The following is a 12011-nucleotide window of genomic DNA, read 5'->3' as shown; positions in this document are numbered from 1 at the left end:
AGAAATCTCCTTTACATTCAGTGCCCCACCACTGGCGGCCTTGCCTTCAGCTTCCTGTGCCGTAAGCTCCAGAATATCTTTGGCTGTCCGTCCTCCTTTAAGGTGCTCCTTCAAACCTACTTCTGAGGCCAAGCTTTTGGCTGCATGCCTGAAGATCACCTTCTTGGCAAGGCATCAAATCTTGTCCACTTGTCCCTATCTAACTATTAATGTTCTCAGTGAATTTGGATAACTTGGAGTGGGAGGGTTAATAAAAAAAGCATCATTAATTCAATGCATGACCTTTCCTTGGCCTGTGTGCAGTTTGGAACTTGTCCTAAAATTGATACTCAGGCTTCGAACAACCTGGTCCCACCCCCTCCCCAGGGGAAACATCGCGAGACTTGCGGCCAGGCCGAGAGTAGGAAGCCGCCATTTTCTGAATAAACTAGCGAAGAGCGAGAGGTGGAAAAAAAAGCAGAAATGTTAGTTTTAACCTGGTGCTTTGGGCCTGGCTGGTGAAGTACACCCGGCGTTTTCTTTTTAAGAGGTTGATACCTGCTCCCAACACTGTTTATATCCTTTCAGCGGCGTGGAAGCCCTTTTTATTTTTTTAAATTGCATTTGCAGGCCCTGTTTCTGTGCGCCGTGTGGACACGTTGAGTGTGCAGCAGCCTCGGCCGCAACTGCTGTTTGTTTTGGGCCTTTTCTTTTGATGCTCCGACTGTGATTCCCCCCCCCCCCCCAACGGGGAAGAAAAACAACCCCCAGCTTCTTTACATCAGAATTCCTCCTCCCCTTTCCTCTTCACTCTTCCACCCCCCATATCCTGAGCTCTGTTGCCCCCTCTCCCACTGTCACCAGATTGCCCCCTTGGTTCGTGTTTGACGAGGGCGGCTGGGCCCCTGTTACCCCCCCCCCCCCCCCACGACTGATCACAATGATGATCGAAAACCTCGATGCCCTGAAGTCGTGGCTCACCAAGACCCTCGAACCCATGTAAGTACAAGAGTTTGTGCCATCCTTACCTCCCCCCCACTGCAGATCCAGATATTTCAAGATCCTATGAGGTTACTGCAGAAGTACAGTAGTTTGTTTAACACATAATTGTTGGGGCGTGTCTGGGGAAAATCGGTGGGCCTGAAAAGAAAACTCGCTAAACTGCAGAATTCAGCAGAAACCTTTCCAAGGTGCCTCGTCTGCTGTACTTCTGCATAATTAGTTTGATCCCTTAATATTTCATCGACTTTTCGATAGTTTTCAAGTTTCCGTCTGAAAAATTGCGTCGTGCTCGTGTTATTACTTTAACTGTGACAGCACATGGCGAGTATTTTATGCAGATATACTATAGCATCCACTCTGGTTTCTAAGTCTTGAGGCAAGTTGTACATAGATACTTGGAAGACCTTGAGCGTTTTTAAAAATTGCATTGCTGTATCAAAGGCACTGCAGATTTTGAACGTCAAAAATGCTTGTTTTGCAATATAGTCCAGATACCAAACTGCGTCCAAACGTACGCAATCATGGGTTTAGCAAGAGTTGGCAAGAACTTTGTCTTGTGCTGTAAATGACAATTTTCGTTTGAGAGTCTGTAAATACATTTGTAAGCTACGGCTGTAATTCTCATTTCTTGATATTTGAGGCCAATCTACTGACTTGGTGATTGATTGTGTACCATTCCTTACTGCTATTTAAAATCCCGATCAAAGTATCTCCCCTTTTAATTGAAGTTCTTTACATATGTGTCAAAATGTAACTGTATTGCTTGACAGTAATTGGTAAGTGAGTGTCTGACAAGGGACCATTTACAACTGGTTAAATGGTTGTGATCATGCTTTCCCTTTTCTCTTCCTTCTGCTCCCTCCCCTCCAGTACTCCCCCCGAACGGTTCATTTTAGAGAAAGCTTGATTTGTTAAAATGTTTGTTGCCTCCGGGTAAATATTAAATGAAGCACTATTTTCAGTCACTATTTCCTTCCTGTGGCAGTTGAAGCAGACAGAACATAAATTATATTTCTACAATATAATCTGCCAACCAATCACTAAATATATTTCAAGTGTTAATGCAATTTTGCACTCCAAAAGCTGATAGTTCTGTATTTTTAGTATACTTGTAGGATTTGTAAGGTTATCTTTTATAGGTATTGTGCGGTAATGAATGCAACAGGTCTATAATATCTTCACAAATATATTTTTACTCTATTAAAGAGGAATTTCAAAAAAATGCAGTATTTTCCTTTGCACTGTTTTGTTTCCTCCGAAGATTTTCTGTAAATCCATAGAGCATCAATCGAAAATACGGAGATCCATTTTGCTGCTCATGCTTACAGCAAAGTTATGACAGTAGGAGCCGTGTACTTGAAATGGGCTAGTAACATAATAGTTTTATAATTCACGTATTACTACTCTTTGGTTCCGCATCATGACCACTAAAGGCAGTCAATCCAGTGACAGCTCACAAGCCTGACAAAAAAGAGGGTCGCTGCTCCAGCAGTGAAGTTCAGTTTGTTTACGTTTACAAGTCAGCTGACACTTGTAAAACTGATTGTTATTACCTGCATTCTTCAAAAATTAAAATGTCTTCCAAAGACACAACAGCGTCCACGAGAATGAGAAGTTTTTAAATACATTTTCTTGGAACCGACAACTAAAATTGACACTTCTAATGGAAAAAACTAATACAACATGCATGTGCAGGATTGTTAATATCTTTGGTTGATCTTCCATGGCACTGCATATGGTAAGTTAGAGAATGTGGTCTTTTTCTTAACTATACCTGCTGTCTTTGTGTTTCTGTTTCTCTGTCTTACCTTTTTCTGCTTTCTCTTTCTTAATTGTTTTCTCTCTCTCCCTTTTCTGCTCTCATTTGAGGTAGAAAATGAGGGTGAGCAATGGAATGAGATGGTGTGCTGTATTGGAGAAAGGACCCAGCAGTGGCTACCTTGGTGTGGCATTGCTGGGAAAAGTGTGGTGCTCAGTCACTTACTTACCATCCTCCCCCTCAAATAACATCCATCACTGATGAATCATGCATGATCTATAGGATGTGCACTGTAGCAAATCATCAAGGTTACTTTGGCAGTACCTGTCTCCCCTGTGACCTCTACCACCAAGAACCACAAGGGTAGCAATGTTGTGGGAATGCCATTACCTTCCAAGTTGCTCGTTAGGTCACACACAATCTGGTTTAGGATATACATTGCCATTTCTTTGTCATTGCCAGAATTTCCTACCTAACTCTGTTGTCAAAGGAACATCGCCACAAGGACTACAACTGCTCAAGGAAAAGACTCACTAGCACCTTCGCAGGGCAACTAGGGAATGAGCAGTAAATCATCTTTGCCACTTCATGCACATGCCAAGAACAAAGTTTAAAGAAAACTTGTTTTAATATGCCCTTTCCTCCCATCACATCCCCTATCTCTTCATATTCCTGAGATCATCGTCCCTTCATGCCACCCTTACCTCATACTCCTTTTGAACTACCTGCTGAACGCTTGTATCTTCTGTTCCGTGCTCCACAATTATCTCGTCTTGAACTGCCATCCACTTTCCTCATTCACACTTGTATCTTCCACGGATGAATGGCAATTGATTGGAGGTCCGTTCTCTTCCTTTCCTTGTTGGCCTCCTCCTCTTCCTTTCTATCTGACTTCCTCTAAGGCCTTGTTTGTTTTGAAATTTCAATATGCATATTGAATAATCAGATTACTCTCGCTCTCCACTTCCATCACAGTAGACTCCTGATGCTCCCTCTACACCATCTGACTCTCATCAATTGCTTGATCCATTTCCTTCAATTTAATGCCAACAGAATTCAAGTCAGTCTTTTTGGCTCCTGCCATCACCTATGCATCTCTGGTTCCAAACCCATGAATCTGTCGGAGACATTAGTTCTTTCGAGTCATCGGCAGCTGGGGTTTTCTTGTGTTTGCTTTGTGTTTCAGCAATATCCTTAAATGCTCAATTGCACCAACCTTTGCTCCTTTTTTTAAGAAAACATTGTGATATGGAAACTTGAGTTTGCTTAAGTCAATAATGGGTTGGTATCTTTGAGTGATGAGGCCTGTGATATTTTGCACACCACTTGTTCCTTCCTTTACAGTGCAGCTAGTGATACTTACAGTCAGACCATAAGTAATGATTTGTTAAACTTCTAGCTCAGTTCATGGCCTGATCAGATTGCACAAAGGCAGAACACTGATCAACCCTCTTTTTTGCATTTCTCTTGAGATGTAAGACTTGTGTTGTACAGTTATATAGTTGTATAGTTGCTGTTGTATAGGCTAAGGGAGTAAACCTGACAAAATCTGCAGTGGAGTCCCATTAGGTGGTTGGTGCTTCCCTCAAATTATCACCTGGCAACTCCTGCAACCAAATAGGCCCCAGACATGTAGGCTTTTGTAATAAAAACAAAGTGCTGGAAATACTCAGCAGGTCAGGCAGCATCTGTGGAGAGAGCAGCAGAGTTAACATTCTAGGTCTGTGACCTTTCATTAGAACTGGCCAAAAGTATAAGCTTTTGTCTTTCCTCTGGACACCAGCCTACAAGGTTGGGAGGGCGGTGCAGATGCGAGGCAAGTCTGCACCTCCTAAAATCATGCCTAGGCTATGCTACAGTCACAGGAACCATTTAGCACAGTGTAACCATAGTAAAGTTAATTTTGTTGTGGAATTGCTGGCAGGAAGTGAAATTGTATCTCTACATGTAACTGTCTTTGCTTTCCCACTAATTTTTGTGTCCCTCACTGGCTTTCACTTGCTTCTCATTGTGTTGCTATTATGTCTGGCTTGTGCATTGTTTCTGTTTTGACTCTCCTCTCTGTCTCAATGATCACATTGAGTTTGGCAGTAACGTGTTAGAGCTGGGTACTGGGATTGGGTGGGAGAGGCACTAAAATATGCATGGTCAAGAGAAAGAAGTTGGGCTGGGAGCAAATGTGAAGGACATTTGTCATGTATTGCATTAGAAAGTGTGGTAGACAACTTGTCCACTGACCACAGGTGCAAACAAGGTGCAGGAATTTCAATTGCGTTATCACAAATGTTCATGCCATTAAGATACATTTGTCATGGTGTGTTCCTATTACTGGTGGGTAGAGAGTCTGAGACAAATCTATTTAATGTCTTTCCTGAATAAAGCTGGCAACTCTCCCTCATTTCTTCAACTTTTGTACATAAATGTTATAATGTGGCGTGAGGGAGCTATTTCAACACCTTTTCGGCTATTGCGACTCCTTTTTAGACCATGCAACCATATGGAAACATTGGGCCAGCTGTTATTACCAAAATAACGGTGAGGCTAATAGTGCTCGCTGTTATTTATGTATAAATGATTCAGCAACTTCAGGCAAGGAGCAGATATGTGGTTAAATACAAGTATCCAAAGGTTGGAGTCCAAGTTGTGCCACTCCGCAGTTGACTTTAAAAAAAATCATCGTTTCATCATTTCATTGTCTCCCTCACCATCGGCATGCATTCAATGTAGTGAAAGTTGCTGTATTTGCATGGTAGATATGAACTAAACCCACTGTAGATATTTAGGGATAGTAATTAAAAGCATAAGTACTGTCAACACTTATCACATCCTTAAGACTGCCCGACAGTAACTAAAAATTAATTAAGTGCGGAGGCTCATTCCTTCAGGTTGTGAATTATTTTGAGATTTTAAAGATATGTTTTTACTTTTTCTTTGTTTTGTTTTCTTAATCCAATCTTTCTTTCCCTCTCTTTCACTTTCTGTAAGTAATTTAACTTTTGAATTAACAAGCTTTAATTTGCCCTTCTTCTCAGTCATTCTGTTATTTCCCAATCCTCAAGCCTATGTTATGATAATTTGTTAAGAGGTACCCTTTTGGTTGCCCTATTTCTCAGATCTCAGATGCCATGCACACTTATCAGCTCACACTTTCAATAACTTAATGGAAAAATTGTTTTGAGCTGAAGAGTGCAAGGGCAAGATGCTCTGCTACAGCAACATTTAACCCAATGTTGATTTTGTTGTAAATAGAAACTGCCCATAATATATAATTTTTATTTGTCTTGCCGCATTCATACTTTGTTATGTCAATTTATATCAATTGTGCTGCTGAGTTTGAACTTTTAGTCATTTACATTTATCTCTGGTCCAAAGCACTGCCAAAGAACCTTTACTTCTGGAAATCAAAAGACATCTACTTTCTCAACCACTGAAAAGATTCCATTCGGCTACAAAATAAGGGGTTTTGTTTCTAGTACATTGTTGTTCATGCTTAACTTCCTTCATTTTGAAAGAACAGCTTAAGATGGTATCATTACCATGGAATTTGACTTGTGTCAGGGCACCTGTGGCACCGTCTACTTATGCAGACAGCTTTGAGAGCCCCCCCCCCCAGAACGGCATATACCAAAATATATTGTATATTCTTTCATTTGTATTAATCCGGGATGTGTTCCAAACTTGTATATTTTTGTCTGATGTGTTTAATTTTTAACTACTTTATAATCATTTACAACATTAGTCACGAGTACAATAGCTAACAATATTTTTCTTAGTGTTGAAAATCATCCTGTTATAGATCTACAGTTCATCCTTCAGGGTCCAAAATTGGAGCAAAACCATACAAAATCGTCCAGGATTGATTATTTTATATTTGACTTGGCAGAATTTGTGAGGGAATTATACTGAGATAAAGTTTTGAAAAAATGCCAGAGATAAGGAGAGCATTTCAGTGGTGCTGGCACAAGGCATGGACAAAATGGCAAGGAAACACAGCTGACCACATAATCCAAATATGTTTCTCTTGGTCTGCTTGTTTCTTTTGCAGCAGCTAGGGAATCAGGATGGTGGGAGTAAAAGGGAGGCACATGAAGAAAACTCCATACCAGAAAAAGAAGGTGCATCATATCCACATTGATGCACCTTGTATCCTGGGACACAACCAAGAGAGCTGATGTATTTCTAAGGATGCAAACGGGTTACTGTACAGGAATACCATACTTTTGTATGGTATTCATGGGTGGACAGAAAGGCAACGGAAAGCAAAATTCCTGTTGTCTACTTCCTCTCTCAGGTTATTTCTGGGTGTGCACACATTGTCATGTTCCTCCCTTACCACCTCACGAAGGATATCCTAATGGGAGACAGTGGGTACATTTTAATCAGTAGTGATGATCACTAATCACAAAGAAGTGGACAATAGGCTTTCAAAAGCAAACAGTGCATTCGGCAGACTCTACAAACGAGTGTGGAGCAACCAAAGACTCAGCACAGACCAAACTCCAAGTGTAAAAGTCGTAGTCCTCAACACCCTTCTATATGACGCTAAGTCATGAGTCCTATACCGCCATCATGTACACCTCGAGTGCTTCTATCAGCGCTGCCTCCTCAGCATTCTCAAGATCCGCTGACAGGACCACAACACAAATATTGAAGTCCTGGGAACAGCCAACATCACCAGCAACGAGGCCATCCTCCTGCAAAGGTAACTGTGTTGAGCAGTCACATTGCCCAAATGGATGACAGTCACCTGTCCAAGATCGTGTTGTATGGAGAGCTGACCACTGGTAAATGGAACAGAGGGATCTCACACAAATGTTTCAGGACTCCCTGAAGAAGTCCCTCTCTGTGTGCCACATCGACCATCGCCAGTGGGAAGCACAGGCCATAGATTGTGATGCCTGGGAGGCTGAACGAAGAACCAGCATGAAAGAGAAAAGGAGGTGAAGGATAGATCCAGTTGCCCCCAGCAGCGATTACACCTTCACTTGCACCTGCTGTGGGAGAATCTGTCGGTTACTGATAGGCCGGACTAGCCACCAGCGATCTTGCAACCGATTAGTACGACCTTACCAAAATCTTCACCTGTGAAGAAATATCAAGAAGAGAAGATCACTAATAATCTTAGCACTGTAATTGCTTCCCCCCAGGCAGATTAGAGCATTTGTTGATGAATGTTCAGCATCTGTGAAGCGTGGTCATGAAATTTTGGGGGAGGGTGGGTCAAAGATTCTGACTTGCTGAGGGTGGTATGTGTCCCTACTCACCATCGGGTAAAAGTACTCCTTTGTATAGAATTTGAGCTGATCTAGTCCACCACTCAATATCGCTATTATGCAGAATCTGCAGCACAGAAACAGGCCATTTGACCCAATTTGTCCATGCCAGTGTTTATACTCCACACAAGCCTCTTCCCACTCTAAATACTACTTCCCACTCTGTCCATATATTCCCCATTGCATTCTCCTTCATGTATGCGTTAAGGTTTTGCTAAAATGCGTCAGTGCTATCTGCTTCAGTCACGCCACGTGGCTGTGAGTTCCACATTCTCAGCATTCTCTGTAAAGAGATTTCTTTGAAATGGTGACTATCCTATATTCCTCCTGATTCTAGACTCGCTCGTAAGTGGAAGCCATTTTTCCAAATCTGCCTTATACAAACTCTTCGAAATTTTAAAGACGTCTACCAGTTTTCCTTCAGCCTCTCTTTTTTGGATAGTTTATGTCCCATCAATTCTGGCAACATCCTATCTGCACTTTCTCCAGTGTTTCAATCTTGGCCTAAACTTTGTGATGGTAATCTGATCGCAACTTTGGAAGTCCACGGACATGCAAAATAGCACGGATACCTAGAAGTTGGTGTCCGTGATTCTACAGACCGTGTGCTGACGTAGCACCTCCTTCTAGACTAGAATGGAAATCAATTCAATTGACTAAAACTTCCACTCGTGCTGTTAGTCTTGCTGTTGAAAAAACTCTCTTGAAAAAGTTGCGCCCTGTTGAATGAGGTGTAACTCTGTTTTTAGCAGCTTGCTAACTTTTTATAATTACTGCTAAATACCCTCATTGGACCTGAAAAACTACTTTTATATTCGTGGAATGTCAGCTTTCTCTGCAATAATTTCATATTTTTACATTTTTTCAAAAATGTTTATTTTTATTGTAGCCTCTAGCTTAATCCAGTCATCGTTTATTTTGTTATCTGAACATCTAAATTAAAAGCGAAGGATACCAAGTGCTTTTAACTTCCAGGTTTGCTCTGTGTGAATACTTGAGTGTGAATGGCTGCTTACCTGCTCGATGACATCACTGATGCTGCAGATGAAGATATTCCCTTGACTTGGCGCCAGATTTAAAAACTCTTCAGGAATAGGGAAAACCATGCCACAGAGTTTGCTAAATCTTTTGTGGCCAGTTTTCTTTGAGATCAGCAATGAGTGCCATTGCTTTGCCACTGACCGCAAAATCTGGGCCATTGTTTTTTGGGGTATGGAGACCAGAGCTCTGCACAGTACTCAGCGTAGTCTAACCAAGGTTCTGTGTAACTCCAACATTGTCTCTCTGCTTTTGTATTTTCCTCTAGAAATAAACCCCAGTACTTTGTTGGAACTCTTTATGGCCTTGGTAACTTGTGTTGCTATTTTTAGTGATTTATTTATCTGGATTCCCAGATCTCTTTGCTCTTCTACTGCGTTTTTTACTGTCTAAGGAATGAATGGCTTCTTTATTCGTCCTACCAAAATGAATCATTTCATACTTCCCAATATTGAATATCATTTGCCATTAATCTGACTACTCGGTATGCCTGTTTTTGTTGTCTTGGATTTTGCTGCAGTCTTTTATATTATTAGCTGGACCCCCTACTTTGGTATGATCTGCAGATTTCAACACCATACCTCCCTGTTCCTGATTCTAAATCATGTATATAGCTAGCGCAGGTTCCTGAAGGGTACCACTTCCCACTTTCTGCCAGTTTAAGGAGCTTCCCTGAGCTGCTGCCCTCTGTTTTCTGCTTTGCAACCATCTTTTAATCTAATCGGCTACCTGGCCTCGACTCTACATACACTGATGTTTGTTAAGAGCACCTTTTTTTAAAAGAAAATTATCTGGAGGGCTTCAAGGAAATGGTGGGAGAGTGGGACTAGCTGAGTTGCTCCAGGAGAGAGCCGGCATGGGCACGACAGTCCGAATGGCTGCCTTCTGGGCGGCACAGTGGCGCAGTGGTTAGCACCGCAGCCTCACAGCTCCAGGGACCCGGGTTCGATTCCGGGTACTGCCTGTGTGGAGTTTGCAAGTTCTCCCTGTGTCTGCGTGGGTTTTCTCCGGGTGCTCCGGTTTCCTCCCACAAGCCAAAAGACTTGCAGGTTGATAGGTAAATTGGCTGTTATAGATTGTCACTAGTATAGGTAGGTGGTAGGGAAATATAGGAACAGGTGGGGATGTTTGGTAGGAATATGGGATTAGTATAAATGGGTGGTTGATGTTCGGCACAGACTCGGTGGGCCGAAGGGCCTGTTTCAGTGCTGTATCTCTAATCTAATCTAATAACCATTCTATGCTTCTTTGTTTCTGAAAGTCCATGTATGACACATCCACTAGATTGTGACACTGTGCACATCAACCCTTCATGTATGTTTTAGGCTTGGTAATCTACAGGCTGGCTTGTTTTTGTAACTACCTTGGCACAGATCAACACAGATTTATTTGTACCTATCTACATTGTGATCAGTTGGTTTGAACTTAGTAAAGCTTTTATCATGTACTTCTCATTTGGTTGTGACATGGGGAGAATAAGAAGTTTAGATCAAGCAAATTTGCATTGATAAAGCACCTTTCATGTCCTTGGGTGTTTCTAAAGCACTACAGTCATTGGATTTGGCCGAACCATCAGCCTCGAGAAAACGAACATCATGGGACAGGATGTCAGAAATGCTCCATCCATCAATATCGGCGACCACACTCTGGAAGTGGTTCAAGAGTTCACCTGCCTAGGCTCAACTATCACCAGTAACCTGTCTCTTGATGCAGAAATCAACAAGCGCATGGGTAAGGCTTCCACTGCTATGTCCAGACTGGCCAAGAGGGTGTGGGAAAATGGCGCACTGACACAGAACACAAAAGTCTGAGTTTATCAAGCCTGTGTCCTCAGTACCTTGCGCTACGGCAGCGAGGCCTGGACAACGTATGTCAGCCAAGAGCCACGTCTCGATTCATTCCATCTTCGCTGCCTCCGGAGAATCCTTGGCATCAGGTGGCAGGACCGTATCTCCAATGCAGAAGTCCTCGAGGCGGCCAACATCCCCAGCATATACATCCTACTGAGCCAATGGCGCTTGAGATGGCTTGGCCATGTGAGATGCATGGAAGATGGCAGGATCCCCAAGGAGGTATTGTGCAGTGAGCTCGTCACTGGTATCAGACCCACCGGCCATCCAAGTCTCGGCTTTAAAGACGTCTGCAAACGCGACATGAAGTCCTGTGACATTGACCACAAGTCGTGGGAGTCAGTTGCCAGCGATCGCCAGAGCTGACGGACAGTCATAAAGGCGGGGCTAAAGAGTGGCGAATCGAAGAGACTTAGCAGTTGGCAGGAAAAAAGACACAAATGCAAGGAGAGGGCCAACTGTGTAACAGCCCCGACAACCAGTTTTATCTGCAGCGCCTGTGGAAGAGTCTGTCACTCTAGAATTGGCCTTTATAGCCACTCCAAGCGCTGCTTCACAAACCACTGACCACCTCCAGGTGCTTACGCATTGTCTCGCGAGACGAGGCCAAAGAGAAGAGAAGAGTCATTGGATTAAAGCAAATGCTTTAGTCCTAGTTTCCATTGCAAATTGTAATATCCTTGTCACCATGTAACAGGAGAATGTATGCAAATAAAAATGCTGATGACTGCTGTCTTTTATTGCAGTCACAACAGGTTTAAAGTTAGCTGCATTACTGAAGTGAGTGTGTGCACCAGGTTGACTACACTGAAAGAGGCAACAAATCTCAATTTGCAAAATAATTCTTGGTTTATTTCAGCTCTCACTAATTACATTTTTTTTTTTTACAAATGATTAAGAATGACCTATGTTTTCCAGGAGAAGGGGTGGGGGTGGAAACTGGCATCTAGAGTTTTTAATACCTTTGTGATGGATGATGCTTTCAAAATTGACAACTTTATGTTAATTTTTAAAATGAGACATTTCCAGTCTTTAAAAAAACATGCTGAACATATTTCAGCGCATTTTGTTAGAAGAATCTAGTACTTAAATCTGGTAGCTTAAGAATTT

The 12011-nt window shown here is 42.3% G+C and overlaps 1 protein-coding gene across 4 annotated transcripts in view; it reads left to right on the top strand.

Annotated features, from left to right (window-relative positions):
• The first annotated feature begins 409 nt into the window (after positions 1-409).
• The window catches only part of rbm26 (RNA binding motif protein 26), a 98827-nt gene continuing 87225 nt past the window's right edge, over positions 410-12011 (top strand). For all 4 annotated transcript variants that reach the window (XM_068034359.1, XM_068034361.1, XM_068034360.1 and 1 more), the window contains exon 1: positions 410-978. In XM_068034359.1, coding sequence (XP_067890460.1) covers positions 920-978 — 59 coding nt within the window. In that variant the 5' untranslated portion in view covers positions 410-919. The remainder of the gene's footprint in view (positions 979-12011) is intronic.

The sequence above is a fragment of the Heterodontus francisci genome, chromosome 6 (assembly GCF_036365525.1).
Source record: "Heterodontus francisci isolate sHetFra1 chromosome 6, sHetFra1.hap1, whole genome shotgun sequence".
Classification (NCBI taxonomy): Eukaryota; Metazoa; Chordata; class Chondrichthyes; order Heterodontiformes; family Heterodontidae; genus Heterodontus; species Heterodontus francisci.
Note: the sequence above shows the minus strand (reverse complement) of the source record. Positions and strands in the feature narration are given on the sequence as shown.